Source organism: Mobula hypostoma, chromosome 12, assembly GCF_963921235.1.
Source record: "Mobula hypostoma chromosome 12, sMobHyp1.1, whole genome shotgun sequence".
NCBI classification, from domain to species: Eukaryota; Metazoa; Chordata; class Chondrichthyes; order Myliobatiformes; family Myliobatidae; genus Mobula; species Mobula hypostoma.
The window spans coordinates 101,224,156-101,246,750 of NC_086108.1; the positions used below are offsets into that span (position 1 = coordinate 101,224,156).

Genomic DNA, 22,595 nt, shown 5'->3' on the forward strand with positions numbered 1-22,595 from the left:
ATGCATTGCTGCTTTGGCAATGTCCCCTTTTATGCGGTTGAAGGCCGTGTGGGCCTCGGCAGAGAGGGGGAATGTGGTGGACTTGACCAGGGGGCGGGCCTTGTCTGCATAGTTAGAGACCCATTGGGCGTAATATGAAAAGAAGCCCAGGCACCTTTTGAGGGCTCTGAGGGTATTGGGAAGAGGGAGTTCCAACAGGGGGCGCATACGGTCGGGGTCAGGGCCAATGACTCCATTCTCCACGACAAACCCAAGGATAGCAAGTCGGGTGGTCCCAAATACACACTTGTCCTTGTTATAGGTGAGGTTGAAAGATTTGGCCGCTTGGAGAAATTTTTGGAGGTTGTTGTCGTGATCCTGCTGGTTGTGACCGCAGATGGTGATGTTATCCAGATATGGGAACGTGGCCTTCAGTTGGCACTGATCCACCATCCGGTCCATTGCCCTCTGGAAGACAGATACACCATTCGTGACACCAAAGGGGACGCGCAGGAATTGATAAAGCCTGCCGTCCGCCTCGAAGGCAGTGTAAGGGCGATCCTCCCGGCAGATGGGGAGCTGATGGTAAGCGGATTTTAGGTCTATGGTCGAGTACACCTTGTACAGTGCTATCTGATTGACCATATCCGCGATGCGGGGTAGAGGGTACGCGTCGAGCAGCGTGAACCTATTGATGGTCTGGCTATAGTCCACGACCATCCTATTCTTCTCCTCGTTCCGAACAACCACCACCTGCGCCCTCCAAGGACTTGTGCTCGCCTCAATGACCCCCTCCCTGAGCAGCCGCTGCACCTCCGACTTAATGAAAGCTATGTCCCCCGCGCTGTACCTCCTGCTTTTAGTTGCCACGAGTTTACAGTCGGGGGTCAGGTTGGTGAACAGCGGTGGGGGAGGGATCCTGAGGGTGGAGAGGCCGCAAGTGGTGTTGGTAGTGTGGCAGTTGGCATGATGTTGGGTGGGATGTGCGGGTCGGTGTGTGTGTGTGGTCAGTAGCGGGGTACGTGACATATCTCTACAAAACAGGGGATTTATGACAGTAATTGGTGGGAGGGGCCCATCATACTTCATTGTCACGCTTTTCAGGTGGCTCTGGAAGTCCAACCCCAACAGCACAGGGGCACACAGTTGAGGCAAGACCAGTAACTTAATGTCCCGATATTCTGTGCCCTGCACCACTAGGGTCACTACACAACCCCCCTGGATGTCTGTTGTATGCGACCCGGAGGTCATGGTGACCCTCTGACTTACCGGCCGTATCCTGAGTCCACAATGCTGCACCGTGGCCAGGTGGATAAAACTCTCCGTGCTGCCTGTGTCAAACAGGCAGCTTGTCCTGTGCCCCTCCACCAGGATGTCCATCATTGACCTTGCGAGCTGGTGGGGAGCGCTTTGGTCGAGGGTCACGGAAGCCAAGGTGGGGTCGCTGTCTTGGTCCGGCGCGGTGGGGTGGCCCGTGAGCACCTGTTGGTCGTAGGCGGTGGGAGGTGGTGCCGACCAAGATGGCTGCCCCCATGTCTCGCACGTGGTGGCGGCGTGCAGGGAAGATGGCGGCCCCCATGTCTCGAACGTGGTGGCAGTGTGCAGGGAAGATGGCGACCCCCACGTCTTGCACGCGGCGCTGCTCGATCCCGCTCGCGGTTTTGACTTACAGACCTTGGCGAAGTGGCCCTTCTTTCCACAGCTGGAACAGGTAGCTTGTCGGGCCGCGCAGCGTTTCCGGGGGTGCTTCTCCAGTCTGTAGAAGTAGCACTTCGCGGACTCACGAATGGCTGCAGCCAAGGTCGATTTGCCGGCGGATTGCAGGGTCTGCGGCGCCCACGATGCCATCGGGGGATCGCATGCCTGGAGAGCCTCGGAGTTATGCAGAGCGGCCTCCAATGTATCAGCCAGCTCGATCGCCGAACTTAGGGTAAGATCGGCTTTTTCCAGCAGCCGCTGGCGCACGTACACTGACCTGGTCCCCGTAACGAAGGCGTCTCTCACTAGGAGTTCTGCATGCTGTGCCGCCGTCAGCTCCTGGCAATTGCAGGCCCGCACGAGTGTCTGTAGGGCCCGGACAAACTCAGCACTCGATTCCCCGGACCGTTGTTGCTGTGTCGCTAAGCGATGCCGAGCATAGACGCTGTTTATCGGCCGCAGGTATTGTCTTTTGAGTGCGTTCATCGCGCCGTCGTAGTTCAGCTGGTCTCTGATCAGCGAATAAACCCGTGGACTGACCCTGGAGAGTAGAACTCTGCGCTTCACTACGGGGTCGGTCGCTTTAATCTCCTCTAGATACGCTTCGAAGCAGGCCAGCCAGACTTCGAAAGCGTTTCCAGTGTCAGGCATTTGCGGATCGAGGTCTAATTTGTCTGGTCTCAGGGTCTGTTCCATGTTTTAAAATGTACAGCGAATAAAATTGAAGCACCTTCAATTACTCCAAAAGACTGAGGTTTGGTAAAATACTGAAAGGCTTTTATTCGCTGTACAATACGACCTCCACAGTGAGTGTCTGCCCCCGGACTGAGGGGGAGGGGCAAGGCAAACACCTTTATACAGGACTCCATGGGAGGAGCCTCAGGGGCAGTCAGAGGAGCCACAGGGGCAGTCAGCAGAGGTGTGTCCAGACAGGTAACCGAGTGACAACATATATGCATGGTTTACCACACTTGGTCTGTCCTGTGTTTTGAGATATCACACCGGAGGAAATAATGTATCATTTCTTAATGCATGCATTACCAAATGACAATAAAAGAGGACTACATGTCTTCATAATCTAATCTAAACCACATCCTCTCCATTTCTCAAACACTCACGTTCATCCCATCTTCCTGCCATTTCAACAGTGATAGAGTTCCTCTTGTCCTTAACTACCACCCCATGAGACACTGCATCCAACACAAGTTTCAAAGTTTACAGTAAAGTTCAAAGTAAATTTTAATATCAAAGTATACTGTATATATGTCACCATACACAACCCTGAAATTCATTTTCTTGTGAGCATACTCAATAAATCAAAAGAATAATAACTATAAAAGAATCAGTGAAAGATTGTCCAACTAGGACATTCAACTAGATTGCAAAAGACAACTAACTGTACAAATAAAAAAGAACTAATAATAATAAATAAACAATAAATATCAAGAACTTGTGATGAAGAGTCCCCTTGAAAGTGAGTCCATTGGTTGAGGAAACATTTCGATGATGGGGCAAGTTAAAATGAGTAAAGTTATCCCCTCTGGTTCAAGAGCCTGACGATTGAGGGCTAGTACGTGTTCCTGAACCTGGCAATGTGAGTCCTGAGGCTCTTGCACTATTTTCCTGATGGCAGCAATGAGAAGGCAGCATGTCCAGCCTGCTGAGGGTCCTTGATAATAGCTGCTGCTTTCCTGCTAGACTGTTTCATGTAGATGTTCTCCATGGTTGAGAGGGCTTTACCCATGATGAGCTGAGTCATTTCCACTACTTATTGTAGGATTTTCCATAAGAGAGCATTGGCATTTCTACACCAGGATATAATGCAGCCAGTCGATATACTCTCTACTACACATCTACAGATGTTTGTCAAAACTTTAGATGTCATGCCAAATCTCCACAAACTCCTAATGAAGTAGCAACACCACCATGCTTTCTTCATAATTGCACTTACTGGCAAGGACAGGTCCTTTGAAATAATAACACCTAGGAATTTAAAGTTGCTAACACTTTCCCATCCGATGCTCTGATGAGGACTAGCCAATGGATTTCTGGTTTCCTTCTCCTGAACTCTATAATCAGTTCTTTGGTGTCACTGACATTGAGTAAGAGGTTGCTGTTATGCCACCACACAGCCAGATTTTTAATCCCCCTCCTATGTGCTGAGTCATCACTATCTTTGATCATAAACACAAAATAATCTGTTGATGCTGGGGTCAAAGCAACACTCACAGTGTGTTGTGAGTGTCACTATCTTTGATCATACTGGTGTCATCAGCAAGCTTGAATATGGCATGGGAGCTGTGCTTAGCCATGCAGTCATAGGTGAATACAAGTAGAGCAGGGGGCTAAGCACACAACCTTGTGGTTCACCTGTGCTGGTGCAGATTGTGGAGGAGATGTTGTTGCCAATCTGAACTGACTGGAGTCTGCAAATGAGGAAATCCAGAATCCAATTGCTCATGGAGGTATTGAGACCGAGATCTTGGAGCATATTGGTTAGCCCTGAGAGGATGATAGTATTGTATGCTGACCTGTAGTTAATAAAGAGCATCCTGATGTATGCATCTTTACTGTCCAGATGTTCCAGGGTAGAGTGAAGAGCCAATGGGATGATGCTGCTGTAGGAAAATTGGAGCAGATCTAAGTCACTTCTCAGGCAGGAGTTGAAATGTTTCATCACCAACCTCTCAAACACTTCATCAGTGTGGATATAAGTGCTTCTGGGCGATAGGCATTGAGGCAGGTCACCATGCTCTTTTTGGGCACCAGTATAATTAAAGCCTGCTTGAAGCAGGTGGGTATCTCAGAATGCTGAAGTGAGAGGACAAAGATATCAGTAAATACTCTAGCCAGTTGATTAGCACAGGTCTTTAGTACTTGGCCAGTACACCATCTGGGCCAAATCCTCTCTGTGGGTTCTTCCTCCTTCAGGATACTCTCATGTCGGCTCAAAGACTGAAATCACAGGATCATCTGTGGATGTGGGATTTCGTAAGGGTTCCTCCATGTTTGTGAGTTGATGAATTTGCTGCAACTTCTGCCATCTCCAAAGGGTTTCTATCACCAAACCTATTTTTACCTCCCCCGCTCTCTTCGCTTTCTGCAAGGATTTCTCCCTCTGTGATTCCCTTATCAATTATCCCTCACCACTTATCTTCCTCCCAGCAGTTATCCCTGCAATTGGCCAAAGTGCTACACCTGCCCATTCACTTCCTCCTTCACTTCCATTCAGGGCCCCAAACATTGCTTCTCTGAGAGGTAATACCTCACCTGTAAATTTTCTTATGTCTGGTGTTCCCAATGCAGTCTCCTCTATTTTGGAGAGATACATTGTAAATTGGGGCACAGCTTTGTCAAATACTTCTGTCAAAAGCGGAACACCCTAGTGGCCAAACATTTTAATTGCAATTCCCATTCCTGTTCCAGCATGTCGGTCCATGGCTTCCTCTGGTGCCAAGATGAGGCCACCCTCAATTATGAGGAGCAACACCTTATATTCCATCTTGGTAACCTCCAAACTGACAGCATGAATATCAATTTCTCCTTTTGATTTAAAAAAAATTCCCTCCCAAACCCTTCTTCTTTTCCCCACTCTGGCCTTTTATCTCTTCTCACCTGACTATCACCTCCCTCTGAATCCACTCTTCTTTCCCTTTTTCCTATGGTCCACTCTCCTCTCCTATCAGATTCCTTCCTCTCCAGCTCTATACCTTTCCTACCCACCTGGTCTTGACCCGAAACATAGACCATTTTTTTGATTTCCATAGATGCTGTCTGACCTGCTGAGTTCCTCCAGCATTTTGTGGATGTTGTGGTGCTAGGGTGTATTAATAGGTGGAGGAGTTCATCATCCTGTCTGCAGAGACCAGGTGGCCATTTTACAGAACACCTGTACTTTGTCTGCAGTGGCTACCACAAGTTTCCAGTTCATGTCATTTTAACCAGCCTTTCCACTCTAACACTGATCTGTCTGTCATCAGCCTCCTCCAATACATTTGAGATGAACAACTTAAAGACACAGCCGCATACAGCACAGAAGTTGGTCTTTTGTCCAACTCATCTATGCTGACCAAGATGCCTACCTGAGCTGGTCCCATTTTCCTATGTTCGTCCTGAATCCTTTGAACACCTGACTGTTCACAAAGGTTGTTGGCATTGTGAATAGTGCAGAAGGTTGTTGTAGCTTTCAATGGGATATTGATATCATGCAGAGCTTAGTTGAGAAGCGGCAGATGGAGTTCAATCCAAAAAAATGTAAGTTTTACATCTTGGAAGGTCAAATTTGAAAGCCTAATACAAGATTACAGTTAATAGCAGAATTATGAGCAGTGGGGAGGAATAGAGGGATCTTGGGGACCATGGCTATAAATCTCTCAACATTTCCACACAAATTGCCTGTGGTAAAGAAAGTATATCGTGTGCTGGCCTTCATTAGTTGGGGAAATGAATTCAGGAGCTGTGGGGTAATGTTGCAGCTCTATAAAAGTCTGGTTAGACTACATATAGAGTATTGCATTCAGTTCTGATCCTCTCATTATAGGAGGGATGTGGAAGCTTTAGAGATGGTGCAGAGAAGATTTACCCAGGTGCTGTCTGGATTAGACAGCATGTCTTATGAGGATAGGTTGAGCAAGCTAGGACTTTTCTCCCTGGAGTGAAAATGATGAGATGTGATTTGATGCTGGTGTACACAATGATGAGAGGCATAGACAGTGTGGACAGACAGTGACTTTTTCCCAGGGTGAAAATGGCTAATGTGAAGGGACATAATTGTAAGTAGATTGGAGGAGTGTATAGTAGGAAGGTCAGAGGTAAGTTTCTCCACAGAGTGGTGGATGTGTGGAATGCACTGCCTGGGATGGTGGTAGAGGCAGATACATTGGTGACATTTAAGAGAATGATAAAAAAAAAAGGGAGGGCTATATGAAAGGGAAGGGTTAGATTGATCTTGGAGTAGGTTAAAAGGTCGACACAATACCCTGGGCCAAAAGGCAATGTTCTATGTTCTATGTACCTGTCCAAATATATTTAAATGTGTAATTGTACCTGCTTCTACCACTCCTCTGACAGCTCATTCTACATACTGATGTGTAAAAAATTTGCCTTCTGATCTCCTTTAAATCTTATTCCACTCTCCTTAATCCAGTGCCCTCCAGTTCTAGACTCTTCTACCTTGGAAAATTATTGTATCCAGGCCCCTCATGATTTAATAAGCCTTTGTAAGGTCAACCCTCAGTTTTCTTTGTCTCAGGAAATCCACTCCCAGAAGTTTCTCCTCATAGCTCGAGCCCTCCAGTCCTGGGAAAAGCGTCATTAAGGTAAGCTAATTGGTCATTGTAAATTGTCCTGTGATTAGGCTCAGATTACATTGGGGGATTGCTGGGCAGCACAGTTTGAAGGGCTGGAAAGGCCAATTCTGCACTGTATCTCAATAGATAAATAAAGAATAATAAATAAATAAAGAATCTTTTCTGCTCCCTTTAAGCTTAATGATGACCTTCATATCACTGAATAACCAGAAATGAATACGATACTCCAAGTGAGGTCGCACCAATGCCATGTTCAGTGTAACACCATGCCTTCCCTATTACCACTCTCAGGTTGGAGCAACAACAACAACATTTCATACTTTGTCCGGGTAGCCTCCAACCTGATGGCATGAATATTGAATGCTCTAACTTCTGCTAATTTCTCACCCATGCCCCTTCTCTATTTCTCCATTCTCCATTCTGGTTCCCCTCTTACCCCTTCACTTCCCTATCACCTCCCTCTGGTGCTCCTCTTCTTTCACTTTCTCCCATGGTCCATTCTCCTCTCCTAACTGATTTCTACTTCTTCAGCCCTTTGCCTCTTCAACAAACCCCTTCTCAGCTTCTCTCTTCATTCCCCTGCTCCTTCTCCCACACACATCCCCTCTCAGCTGGTGTCACCGAACGTCTGCCAGTTTATCCTCCTTCCCCTCTCCCGCATCTTATTCTGGCTTCTTGCCCCTTCATTTCCAGCCTCGGCCTGAAACATCAACTATTCATTCTGCTCCATAGATGCTGCCTGATTTTGTGTGTTGTCTGAATTTCCAGCATTTGCCAGAATCTCTTGTGTTTGTGAACAGTCTCTATTTGCCTGGGTCAGTGTTCTCCAACAACCCATGAAAAGTTTGACACCAACCATAACAAAGCAACCCATCCTTCAGCCTAAACATTTAATCTCTTCACTACTGCCACACATTATCTGCTCTGTGAACTGTCTAAAAAATGGACTGTAATCCAGCCTACTCCAAGAGCACTTCCCAAATCATTGCCCAGCAACCAAATAGCACAAAGAAAGCAGCCACGGGAGAAAACCACCACCTGCAGATTTGCACCAGGACACAGAAATACTACATTGATTCAAGATGCTGGGCTTTCCCAGTTGAACAAGGGCAGTTCAAGGTAGACAATAAATGCTGGTATAGTTAAAGCAGAGTTGTTAGGTTCTTGATTCGTAAAGGCATCAAAAGTTATTGGGAGAAGGCAGCAGAATGGTATTGAGAGGGGTAATAAATCTACCGTGTTTGAGTGGCAGAGCAGACTCTGTTGGACAAATGGCTCAATACTGCTCCTGTTTCTATGGTCTAATGGCCTGGTCTTCAAATGTCAAATAATAAATACATTAGAAAGAAAGATTTGAAAAAAATGTTCATACCAATTCTATCCACTATGTATTTCTTGTATTACAAATTTAGCCTCACAATCCTATGGATTATGCACAGTGTTTCTATTGCAGGGATTTTCAGGTAGAAATGTGCAATTATATTTCACAGGCAAATGTGATCATTGCTGAACCCAATCCTCTGCATGGAGACACCCCATACACCCTGCAGTATGGAGGATGTGGGGAGAAGGGCCATTACATTCACCTTACACCGAGCTTCCTACTAAATGACAGTCTGGTTCAAGTTTATGGTAGAAAAGGTAAGTTAACATCTTTACAGAATATGTTTTAAAGCTGATGAAACTGTGTCTAGTGGTTTCCTGTGACAACAACCTGGGGAAACAACATAGAAAGTTAGTGGGTGAAAAACTTGTGCCAGTCAGGTATGTTAAGTGACTACATATGAACCACCCTTTGTTCAGGTGGGTGACAGGAGAGTAAGGGTGGAGTTGAGGGGGGGCTTGACTAGGACATGAAAAGTGGATCAGGGATGTGGAAATACTAATGGTGGTAATCTGAGAGCCAGAATGTCTCACTGGGCCAAATCTCCTCTTAAGAGAAATGAGACATATTGCTGCAGTATTTAAACATACAGAAATGTGATTTTTAATAGCAGTAAATTAAAGTATTACACTGGAAAATGCATTTTTTTGGTGGGTGTCAGGAGGATTATGCTGGAGTTGCTGGGTGTGAATAAAGTACAAGATAGATGAATGGGCAATGGGACCAAGGTTAGTAATGTAGGTAGGTGATGGGACTTAGATTTAGATTTCTTTATTATTAACCACATGTACATCGAAACATACAGTGAAATGTGTCTTTAGCATTAACAAATAACACAATCTGAGGATGTACAGGAAGCAGCCCGTAAGAGTCATCACACATTCTGAAGCCAACATAGCAAGCTCACCCACTGTGTTCAGCAGTACAACACGGAGACAACATACACCAGGCATCAACAATGAAACAAACTCCTTTACTACCCCCCTCACTTCACACACACACACACACACACACACACACACACACACACACACACACACACACACACACACACACACACAATTGGGACTTCTTCTGGGACAGGTCTGACCTGTAGAAAAGAGACAGGTTGCACTTGAATGTGCGGCGGGGGCGGTAATATCCTTGCGAGCAGGTTTGCTAGAGCTGTTGGGAGTAGTTTAAACTACTATGGCAGGGGAATAGGAACCAGTATGATGGAGCTGAGGATGAATCAGCAGGTTTACAAATAGATAATGGATGTAGTCTAAATGTAATAAAGGACAAACCAACGATTGGGTACAAATGCAGACGCAGCAAAGTTAAATTGTACCACAGAGGCAAAATTCAAAAGGGTGAAGAATGCAAGATTGAAGGTGATCTGTTTAAATGCGTGTAGAATTCAGAAAAAAATGATGGAACTCAAGGCGCAATTAGATTGGTCAGTATAATGTTGAGCATCACAGTGAAGTGGCTGAAAGAAGGTCATATTTGGGAACTTAATATCAAAGGATATTCCTTGTATTGAAAGGACAGGCAGAAAGACAAAGGTGGTGGTGTGGCTCTATGGGTAAGATATGGACTTACATCTTTAAAAAGAGGTGACAGAGGGTCAGAGGATGTCAAATCTTTGTGGATGGAGTTAAGAAACTGCAAGGGTAAAAAAAAAACATTATGGGAATCATATATAGGCCTCCAAACAGTAACCAAGATATGGAGTTGAGATTGCAAAGGGAACTGGAAAGGGCATGTTATAAGGGTAATGTCACAATTGTAATTTGGGACTTCAATATGCAAAGGGATTAGGAATATCAGATTGGTTTTGGATTGCAAGGGAGGGAATTTGTTGAATACTTATGAGATGGCTTTTTAGAGCAGCTTGTGCTTGAGCCTACTTGGGAAAGGCTATCTTAGATTAGGTGTTGTATAATAATCCAGATTTTATTAGGGAGCTTAAGGTAAAGGAGTCAGTGATTATAATAGGATTGAATTCATACTACAATTTAAGAGGGAGAAGCATAAGTCAGATGTATCAGTACCGCAATGGAATAAAGGGAATTATTGAGACAGAAGAGAGGAACTTTATCAGGTGAATTGTAGGGAAACACTGGCAGGGATGACAGCAGAGCAGAAGTGGCTGAAGTTTCTGGGAATAGTTCACAAGGCACAGGAGAAGAAGCTCTCAAATGGTAGGGGTAGGCAACTGTGGCTGACAAGGGAAATTAAGGACTGTATAAAACCCAGGGAAAGGGCATATAGTGTAGCAAAAGTGAGTGGGAAGTTGGATGATTGGGGAGTTTTTAAAAACCAACAAAAGGCAAATAAAAAAGCCATAAGAAGGGAAAATGATGTTGGTGAGATAGTAATGGGGGATAAAAAATGGCAGATGAACTTAATATGTACTTTGTATCAGTCTTCACTGTGGAAGACACGAGTAGTGTGCCAGAGGTCTGTGAGTGTCAGGGAGCAGGACTGAGTGCCATTGTTATTACAAAGGAAAATGTGCAAGGCATCAATCAAAATTGAGGGGCGACCCTTTGGGACAAAGTTATAGAGGGATTTTTCTAGCCAAAGAGTTGTGAATCTGTGGAATGCTCTGCCACAGACAGCTGTGGAGACAAAGACCGTGGGTATGTTTAAAGTGAAAATTGATAGTTTCCCGATTCGTCAGGCATCAAAGGTTATGGCGAGAAGGCAGGTGTATGGGGTAGAGTGGGATCCAGGATCAGCAATGATGGAATGGGCTGAATGGCCTAAATCTGGTCCTATGGTCTTATCTTTAGAGAATGGATGAGACTAACACTGAGTGGAAAAGGTTTTCTGTTTTTACACAACTACTTGTGAACTTTTTCCAGCAGATTAGTACCCTAGTGACAGAGAGCTTTAAGATAGATAATTCTAGGGTAAGCTATTTTTATCCCCTTATTAATTCCTGCCTCTCTTTGTAAGGAGTCTGGACACTTTTCCCATAACTGCATGGGTTTGATTCGCGCACTGTGGTTTCCTCCTATATTCCATAGATGTGTGCATTAGTAGGTTAATTGGTTGCATGGTTGGGGGGGGGTAATTGGGCAATGGAAGCCAGAAGAGCTGTTACTATGCTGTACCTTGAAAAGACACTTTTCGAAGTTTATTGCATTCCGTTGAACAAATATACTCCCTTTCCTACAGGACAGTTATTTGTTCATGAATGGGCCCATCTCCAGTGGGGCGTGTTTAATGAATATGATGATCAGGTGCCCTTTTACCGATCCAGTGATGGAATCATTGAGGCAACAAGGTGAGACAATTCAAGTTAATTTTTTGCATATCATAGTCAATTTCTCTCCATCCTTCCCTATCCCAGATAATTTCGTATCATAAAATTTAGAGTCATAGAATCACAGAAGAGTAAAGCACAAAACAGGCCCTTTGGCCCATCTAGTCTGTGCCAAACCTTTTAAACTGCCCTCTCCCATTGACATGCACCTGGACCATAGCCCTCCATACTCCAACCATCCATGCGCTTATCCAAACTTTTCTTAAACATTGAAACCGAGCTTGCGTGCACTACACTTTCATGACCATGTGAGTGAAGAAATTTCCCCACGTGTACCCCTTAAACTTTTCACCTTTCTCCTTTCACCCTTAATCCATAACTTCTGGTTATAGTCCCACCCAGTCTCAGTGGAAAAAGCCTGCTTGCTTTTAACTTGTATATATGCCTCATAATTTTGTGTACCTCTGTCAAATTACCTCAGTCTTCTAAATTCCAATGGATAAAGTCCGAAAGTATTCAATCTTTCTTTATAACTTAGCAACGTCCTTGTAAATTTTCTCTGTATTGTTTGACCTTTATTTACATCTTTCCTCTTGTTAGGTGACCAAAGCTGCACACAATACTCCACTTTGAATTATGAAGGCCAACATGCCAAAAGTTTTCCTTACGACCCTACCTACCTGTGTTGCCACTTTCAACTAATTATGTACCTGTATTCCCAGATCCCTTTGTTCTACCTTTTTGTTTTATAGTTAACATTTACAATGCAGATATATGTTCACTGTTAACAAGGTTTCCTTCTCTGGAATGCTGACAGACCTTCTGAATATTTCCAGCACTTCTAATTTTTTGCAGATTTAATCTGTGCTTTTTCTGGTGTAAGGATAGGAAACACTTAATTTCAACAACAACTGCCGACCAAGCTGTTGAAAGACTTCACAGCCTATTAATATTCCCAGGCTATTAACTGCTGTTATTTCATATAAAATGTGGGAGGTCAGACAACATCTACAGAGAGGAATTAGTTGATGTGTTGGGCTGAAACCCTTCATCAGTCCAGCATTTTGTGTTTGTTACTCTGAATTCCCAGCATGTGTTTATGCTGTAATTACAACTTGTGTGAAGTTACCTAGTTGTAGAGTATAAATTGACCAGAACTTTCTATTGGACGGGATGTGTGCCCACCTTAAGAAGAACCTTGCAACGCACACACAAAACGCTGGAGGAACTCAGCAGACCAGGCAGCATCTGTGAAAAGTAGTCAGAGTTAGAAGATGGGCGGGAGGGGGAGGAAGAAACACAAGGTGAAAGGTGAAACTGAGGTGGGCTAGGGGTGAAGTAAAGAGTGGGGAAGCTGATTGGTGGAAGAGATACAGGGCTGGAATAGGGGGAATCAGATAGGAGAGGACAGAAGGCCATGGAAGACAGAAAAGTCGGGGGGAGCACCAGAGGGATGTGATAGGCAGTTAAGGAGATAAGGTGAGAAAGGGAAAAGGAAATGAGGAATGGTGGGGGGGGGGCATTACCAGAAGTTCAAGAAACTGATGTTCATAACATCAGATTGGAGGCTACCCAAACGGAATACAAGGTGTTGTTCCTCCAACTCAAGTGTGCCTCTTCACGACAGTAGAGGAGGTCATGGAATAACATGTCGGAATGAGAACAGGAAGTGGAATTAAAATGTGTGGCCACTGGGAGATCCCACTTTTTCTGTGCAGATGGAGCGTAGGTGCCTGGCAAAGCAGTCTTCCCTTGCCACCCCTCCAGGGATAGGGTTCCTCTTGACCTCATCTACCACCTCATCAGCCTCCGCGTCCAGCACATAATTCTCTGTAACTTCTGCCACCTGCAATGGGATCCCACCACCAAGCACACCTTTTCCCCTGCCCACTTTCTTCTTTCCGCAGAGTTCACTCCCTAGGCGACTCTCTTGTCCATTCCTTCCTCCCCACTGATCCCCCTCCTGGCACTCATTCTTGCAAGTGGAACAAGTGCTACACCTACCCCTACACCACCTACCTCACTACCATCCAGAGCCTCAAATGGTCCTTCCAGGTGAGGCAAAATGCTTCACCTGTGAGTCTGTTGGGGTCACTTACTGTAACCGGCGTTCTCTGTGTGGCCTTCTGTATACCAGTGAGACCTGACGTAGATTGGGAGACTGCTTCACTGAGTACCAATACTCTGTCTGCCCTTCCATCAGTATCTCTGTCATTTATCAACTTTCCAGCTCTTTACTCCGCACCCCAACCCCCGCCCCCCCGGTTTCTCCTGTCACCTTGTGTTTCTTCTTCTCCTTCCCCCACCTTTTAACACCGACTCCTTATTTTTTTCTCTCTAGTCCTGATGAAGGCTCCTGGCCTGAAACATCGACTATATTCTTTTCCATAGATGCTGCCTGGCTTGCTGAGTTCCAGCATCTTGTTTGTGTTGCTTGGATCTCCAGCATCTGCAAATTTTCTCTTCTTTGCATTAAGAACCTCATTAATGCAAGCAAACTAGGATCCTGAGACATACTAAATCCCTGATGTAATAGAAGGAAAGTTTGTGGTGTATGTTCATACTGTAAGAGCAAGAGGGTTACAAGGTAGAAGTTAAGACCATTCAAAAACAAAGGAGAGTCTTTATTCCAGGGGCCATAGGAAGTTGAGGAGGTACCAAATGGGTCCTTTGCATTGATATTCAATAAGGAAAAGGACATGGAAAACAGTGAGATCTGTGCAGGTTATGTTAATATTTCAGAGCATGTTGATATCAAGAAGCATGACGTGTTAGGTTTCTTGAAGAAAATTAAGCTGGATAAATCCCCAGGGATGGGATCTATCCCGGATTATTGGCAGAGGCAAGAAAACTGATTGCTGGGGCCTTAACAGAGATCTTTGCATACCTTCTAGCTATATGTGAGGTCCCAGAAAATTGAAGAATAGTCATTGTTGTTCATTTGCTTGAGAATAGCAATTGGTAATTTGGCAAAGTATAGGCAGGTTAGTCTCAGATCACCTATAGGTGTAGGTTGGAAAATTTGGGTTATTCTTTCTGGAGTTGACAAGATAGAAGTACAGTATATAAAACTATGAGATGCACAGATACAGTACACAAGAGTCCTGCAGATGCTGGAAATCTAGACACCCACAAATACTGGAGGAACTCAGCAAGTCAGGCAGCATCTGTGGAGGAAAACAAGAAGTTTATGTTTCAGGCCTTAATTGCTGCAAACAGGAGGTTCCGGTGACATCATCACCCAGAGTGGCTGCCTAAAATAATTGTTCCTCCGAAAAAACGTTTATTTCGCCCCATTAAACTGCCAAATACAAAATCTCTCGATAATACTTGAACTGGTAAGGGGGGCAAGAATTTGGAAAGGGATGGAAACAAAAAAAGCACCATTGCCGGCCTGTAAATGAAGAAAATACAGAGAACAGCTCTGTTACACAGGCACATGATGACGAACTTAACGCTAACCTTCATTCAAATGAAGAACAGACATCCCACCTCTCCCGGAAGTTCCGGGAGTCTCCGACATGTTGATAGTGGCTTCTTGATGCCCGCAAATTATATACAATATCCCGGAAATCAAATTTTTAGAGAGCGAGCGGGGGCGGGGGGGGGGGAGGAGAGAGAGAGAGAGAGAGAGAGATCTTGATTGGGCTCTCTTTGTGCTAAGTAGACCTATCAGTTTTCTCTGTGGGCGGGCTTTACAGTCGATCTCTCTCTCTCTTTCCTTGTCCATCAGTTCAGTTTAGTGTCCTGCAGCGCCATGGCAGAGTGTTTCAAAAAAAGAAATATAAAACGTACTTCACCCCAGACTACTCTAAAGTGTACCCCTGCCCAACAGGGGTCAAAATAATGACAGTGTTGCTCGCTGCACTGTTTGCAACAGTGACTTTTCTATTGCCCATGGTGGGTTAAATGACTGCAAAAGACATGTTGAGGTGAGTTTAATAGGTGTCATTCGTTCATTAGCATAGCTAACGTTATTTAAACTAGCTGGCTAGCTGCTAAGGAGCTACTCTATTGATGTCCTACGTAATGAGGCCAAACTCCCTGTAGACTTGCTTAAAGTTGTAATAGAAGAAAAAAACGACTCCATGATGATATAATATACTATAAATACATATTTTAATGCAACATTTTCTGCATAAGACAATATAGTAAGGATACAGAGAGCCAAGATGAGGTGAATCCAGAGCAGATTTTGACTTTGGCAGAGAGATTTCCAAATGTGATCAAGGCAGATGCAAGAGAACAGCTCAATTTGGAAGTCCTGGATTATGTCTCAACTAACCTTGAAAGACCTGTGCCAAACTACAGAAGTTTGCCAGTTGATGAGTTGATGAAGCTGCTTTTGGTGCTGCCAAATTCTAATTGTGATGTAGAAAGGGCATTCAGCATGGTGCGTCACATTAAGACAGAATTTAGAAGTCACCTGTCTCACAAAACACTTTCGAATCTGATGGCTTGCAAAATTAACAAATTCATTGACACAGACTGCTATGAGGTTGAGACTTCCGGCAAAATGCTCAAATCTGCCAAGCAAGCCATATCACAGGACAAGGAAAGCTTGCAAAAGAAATAGAAAAGCTATTTGCATTAGCATTTAGCTATTAGCATTGAGACTGCCAACAAAATACTCAACAAGGAATATATATATATATATATGTGTGTGTGCGTAAATAGTTTCAATATGTGATCAAATAAATTGTTGTGTTCGGAACGGAGGGGTCGTCTATGGTGGAGTTTGTGGAAAAGTTACTACGGGACACACTGGAACTTGACATCTAGAGAGCACATCAGACGTTTGCCCCAAGACCCTCTGGGGGTAGGGAAGCCACGGTCAATAATAATCAGATTCCTCTGCTACAAAACCAAAGTAGAGATTCTGCGCAAGGCCTGGGAAAAGAAGAAGGTATTTTTGAACGGGAGATTAATATATTTTGATCAAGGTTACCCCCCAGCGGTCCTGCAGAAATGTAAGGAATATTCTGAAGTGAAGCGAGTGTTAAAACAGAGAAAGATCAGCTTCCAGACTCCCTACCCTGCTAAACTACGAGTGTTCTATGAGAACAGGATGCGGCTGTGGAGGAGACGACTGCAGACTTGAAGAACAGAGGACTGCCTGTCAACGTGATCACACCGAGGGAAAGCTTGACTGAGCAGCTATCCCGCTCCACCTGGGAAATGGTGGGAAGACCGAGAAAGCAGGGGACAGAAGAAGAGTGAGAGAAGAATATCAGCGAGAGACTGTGAGTTTTCAGAAGACAGCCCTCACCCGCACCAGAAGAGCTTTGAGGTCTGACTAATCTCAAAAGTGTTGATAAGCTAAACAGAAGCCAAAATAGATGACACTATATTTATCTCAAGAAATACATATTACGCACAATGTGGATTTTCTATTACTCTATTATTTTATTTTTTATTCATTCATTCACTCCTTTTTCTCCACCTAAATGAGAACATATATATGAGAGGAATACATAGGGAAGTCTTTTCTGTGTAATGGACATAGATTTTTTCACTTACTTTTTTGGGTGCTGCAGTGGGGGCCCTCAGCCCATAGGTAGGAGAGGCTATTACCTCACAGCTAGATGTTTCCTCTAGCTCAGCCCAAGATCATTTACTAGAGATCTCAGCCTTGGAATCACACCTTCGTTACCTTTTTTTTTCATTTGTGTTTCTTTGTTCTTACATGTTCAGGGAGTAGATTGGCTAAGTTCTTTTCTGCTAATTTCAATGATACACTGACAGATAAATACACAGGACTAATGATAAAGTAAAATTCATTTCTTTTACTGTCAATGGGCTGTTGAATCCAATCAAACGTAGTAAAATTCTATCTAAAATGAAGAAAGAGCAAGCCTATGTAGTATATTTACAGGAAACTCATTTAAATGATAATGAGCATGGAAAACTAAAGAGAATGGGCTTCACTAATTTGTTTTTCTCCTCATATAAATCAGGACATAGGAGAGGAGTTGCTATTCTCATCTCAAGCAAGCTAAATTTTGAAAAAGTATTCAAAATGTTAGATAAGGAGGGCAGATATATTCTAGTAAGGGGCAATATAGATGGGAATTCAGTTACTATATTGAATATATATGCACCTCCAGGAAGTGATATTAGTTTCTTCCAGAAAATCACTAATATTATGGTAACGGAAACAGAAGGTCTGCTGGAAGGAGACGATAATCTTAGCTATACCGAAAGAAGGCAAGGGTAAAATGGAATGTGGGTCATTTAGACCAATATCTGTTCTTAATGTAGATTATAGATTATTTACCTCCATCATGCCCAATGATTAGAAGAGTTTCTACCCACACTGATACATAATGATCAGATAGGTTTTATATAACAATGCCAAACACAAGACAATGTACAAAGGACACTGCAAATTATGGATCGTATAAAAAAAAATAAAATGGAAGCAATAGTGATAAGTGTGGACGCTGAAAGGGCATTTGATTCAGTTAATTGGAATTTTCTTTACAGAGTTTTACATAGATTTGTTTTACATGACACAATTATTAAAACTATACAGGCACTATATGACAATCCCACTGCTAGGATTAAAATCAATGGATATTTATCAAATAGTTTTACCCTAGAAAGGGGCACGAGACAGGGTTGTGCATGGTCACCACTACTCTTCACATTACATCTGGAACCACTAGCTCAATACATCAGACAAAATGAAGATATCAGGGGAATTACTATTAAAGGGACAGAGCATAAATTGGCCTGTTGCGTGGATGACATTTTGATCTATCTAGGGCAACCAACATACTCTTTACCTAAATTGATGCTATCTTTTGAATAATATGGTCAATTATCAGGATACAAGATTAGCATAGGTAAAACCCAATTACTTTCATATAGCTATAGCCCATCAAGAGAAATTGAAAGTAGATATCTCTTGGCATAGCAAATAGAGTCTTTCAAATATCTGGGAATCATCATGCCAAAAGATTTGGCAAAATTATTAGAATGCAATTATTTGCCTATATATAAAAAAAAAGAAGACATAAAACAAGATGGAATCTAATTCCTTTCTTTAGTCTCAGTTCAAGGATTGAATCCATTAAAATGAATATATTGCCCAGACTACTATATCTCTTTCAGACCCTACCAATAGAGATTAGCAAAAATCAATTCAACGAATGGCACAAAGTGCTATCAAGGTATATATGGCAAGGTAAAAGACCTAGAGTTCATCTCAAGACTTTGCAATTAGCCAAGGAAAAGTGGGGATGGGGCCCACCTTCTCTTCGAGATTATTATTTTGCAGCACAGATGAGAGCTGTGATATGTTGGTGCAACCCATCATATGACACTCAATGGAAAAACATTGAGGAGGGGATACCTTCCATCCCCATACAGGCAATTTTGACTGATAACAACCTACAAAGTTATATAAATACTATTGATAACCCATGGGTGAAATGGACTCTTAAAATATGGAAAACTATCATAAAAGAATATAAACTATAGGGAGATATTGTAATTCTTAAATGGTGTGCGTATGACTCGGATTTTATGCCAAATAAACTGGATGCTAGATTTAAGGACTGGACAGCTAAAGGAATAACAGTTCTATGCAATATAATGAAAGAAGGAATACTGCTCAATTTTGAAATGCTTAAAGAGAAACAATTATTAGAAAAACAAGACTTTTATCTGTATTTGCAGATGCAACATGTTAATAGGAGCGTGAAAAATGTAACTGAAGCAAGCACGTTTGATAGAACTGCTTAGAAAAGCATATAATTCAGATAATGGTAGTAGAATCATTTAAGCGTGTATAAGGGTCTGTCAAATCTTAAAACACACTCAACTTCATACATTAAAACAAAATGGGAGAATGAAGGAGGGATAACCATATCTGAGGAAGAATGGACAATAATATGGAGGTATCAATGGAAGTGTACCAGTTCACAGAAATGGAGGGAATTTGGATGGATAAACCTGATAAGGTATTTTATTACGCCCTCTCAGAAATCCCATTATGATAATAACCTCCCTGTTTGCTGGAGAAATTGTGGAAATCAAAATGCAAACCATTACCATATTTTCTGGGATTGCCCCGTTATCAAAGACTATTGGAGTGGGATACACAATGCCCTACAAGATATTTTTAAATGTGAAATACCCTTACAAAGTAAGACCATATATTTTGGGTATATACCTCAAGAATAGTTGAAAAGAGATAAATAGTTAATGAATATACTGCTGGTGGTTGGTAAAAAGACCCTTACCAGGAAATGGTTATTACAGGAGAGCCCAACTTTAAACGCATGGATGGAAATTACAATGGATATTTACAAAATGGAGACGATAACAGCATCTGTCAATCATAAATTGGATCAATTTGATTTATACTGGGGAAAATGGTTTAACTACATAACACCCCATAGGCCTGATTTTATTCTCACAAATTAATGATTATGTTGTAAAAAAAAAGATCACTCCCTACTTGTACATAGTTTTCCTTTTGTTTGTTCTTTCTTTTCTATAAGTGTATACCTCAGATAAATACTATGTGGAGATTTGTGGCAAATATGAATATATGATATATACATACAGTATCTGAAATACATCTTATGGAAATGTTAGTATAATGCTGAATTTCAATAAAAAAAATTACAAAAAAAATTGCTGCAAACTGCTGTGGATTCCACGTCAATGGACATATTTAAAGTGAAGATTGATCAATTTTGATTCAGAACCATGAAATTAGAACTTCCCTTTAGAACAGGGATGAACAGGAATTTCTTTAGCCAGAGGATTGTGAATCTGTGGAATTCAATGCTGCTGGCATTTGTCATTAGGTATATTTAAAGTGGGAGTTAATAGGTTCTTGATGAGTAAGAATATTAAAAGTTACAGGGAGAAAGCAGGAGAATTGGTTTGAGAGGGATAATAAATCAGCCAGAATAGAATACTGGAGCAGACTAGATGGGCTGAATGGCCTCATTCTGCTCCTATGTATTATGGTCTTATGGGACATCTTTACAGGAAACAATGAAGGGTCATGGCCCAAAATATCAACTGTTTATATCCCTCCATAGATGCTGCCCGACCTGTTTTCCTCAAGCACTCTGTGTGTGTGTCCTATACATAAGGTAGATTGTCAGTCTTTTCCTAGGGTGTGTTTAAGGCAGAGATTGATAGGTTTTTTTGATTGGATATGGCATCAAGGGTTACGGGGAGAAGGCCGAGAACTGGGGTTGAGGAGGAGACAAAAATAAAGATCAGCCATGATTGAATGGCGGAGCTGACTCGATGGGCCAGGTGACCTAATTCTGCTCCTATATCTTATGGTCTTATAAAACGTCAAATAATAGAGAGCACAGACTTAAGGTTATAGGGAGCAAGTTTAAAAGAGATGTGCGAGTTAAGAATTTTTACACAAAGAATGTTAAATGCCTGGAATATTCTGCTGGGAAACCGGTAGAAGCAGATACAGTAGTGATCTTGAGAGGCATTTGGACAGGTGGGCATTGGAGGGAATAGTGAACATGTGCAGACAGATGGCATTTGTTTAGCTTGGCATTATGTTTGGCAGTGACAATGTGGGCTGAAGTGCCTGTTCCTGTGCTGGGCTCTCCTGTGTTCTATGTGTACCTCCCACCTGAGGGAAATTCCAATTCTCAGCCTCTTCTAATAAAGCTGGCACACAATTACTCAATGGTTAATTATTGAAATGTCACTCAGAAACAAATCTGATTTATTTTTGTCATTGGTCTTTCAGGTGTTCAAAGGGGGTAGAAGGAAGCAGAAAAGTTTGCAATAGAGGTAGCTGTTCAAACTGTTCCATTAATAAAAAGACAGGATTGCCAGATGGACATTGTGCATTTTATCCAGAGAAGAACCAGAGTACATCATCTTCAATAATGTATAATCAAGGACTGAAAAATGTAAGTGGAGTCACCGGACTGCTTTCCAAACTGATGATGAACTTTTCTACCTACAGCTCATTGTATTAGTTACAGTTGATCACTGCAGAGCATCGTCAGAATCAGAATCAGAATCAGAATCAGGTTTATTATCACCGGCATGTGATATGAAATTTGTTAACTTAGCAGCAGCAGTTCAATGCAATACATAATCTAGCAGAGAGAGAAAATAATAATAATAATAAATAAGCAAGTAAATAGTTTACAGTATTGAATAGATGATAAAAATGTGCAAAAACAGAAATACTGTATATTAAAAAATGTGAGGTAGTGCCCAAAGCTTCAAAGTCCATTTAGGAATCGGATGGCAGAAGGGAAGAAGCTGTTCATGAATCACTGAGTGTGTGCCTTCAGGCTTCTGTATCTCCTACCTGATGGTAACAGTGAGAAAAGGGCATGCCCTGGGTGCTGGAGGTCCTTAATAATGGACGCAGCCTTTCTGAGACACTGCTCCCTGAAGATGTCCTGGGTACTTTATAGGCTCGTGCAATATCCCAGCCCAGCCTGAATTCAGCTGCTTCAGAATCAGGTTTATTGCTTCAAGTTCAAGTTTATTGTCATTCAACTGTACACATGTATACCTCGCTAAACTAAACCCTATTCCTCCACACTCAACCACACACTACATATAACCCACACAGAACACATAAAGTAATATTACCACAAATAAACTAACAAATACCAAAATATACTCCAGAAGATTGACATCTGGCGTAAGGTGACACTCACAACACGCTGGAGGAACTCAGCAGGTCGGGCAACATCCGTGGAAAAGATCGGTCGACGTTTTGTGGCCGGAGCCCTTCGCTGTTGTGAGTGTTGCTTTGACCCCAGCATCTGCAGATTATTTTGTGGTGGTGTAAGGTGCATTTACAACACAAGTCAAAAAGTAAGCTGCTTAATGTTACTGACGCATTATATGTGAAAAGACCTGGTTGGTAGCAGGGAGTTGATTCATCTCATGGTCTGGGAGGAGAAACTGTTCCCCATCCTAACAGTCACTGTCCTAATTTCTGCCT

The 22,595-nt window shown here is 42.7% G+C and overlaps 1 protein-coding gene across 2 annotated transcripts in view; it reads left to right on the forward strand.

The window, feature by feature from the left end:
• LOC134355256 (calcium-activated chloride channel regulator 1-like) overlaps positions 1 to 22,595 on the forward strand; it is an 88,828-nt gene that overhangs the window by 6,313 nt on the left and 59,920 nt on the right. For both annotated transcript variants that reach the window (XM_063065053.1, XM_063065051.1), the window contains exons 3-5: positions 8,477 to 8,627; positions 11,539 to 11,647; positions 21,372 to 21,537. In XM_063065053.1, coding sequence (XP_062921123.1) covers positions 8,477 to 8,627; positions 11,539 to 11,647; positions 21,372 to 21,537 — 426 coding nt within the window. The remainder of the gene's footprint in view (positions 1 to 8,476; positions 8,628 to 11,538; positions 11,648 to 21,371; positions 21,538 to 22,595) is intronic.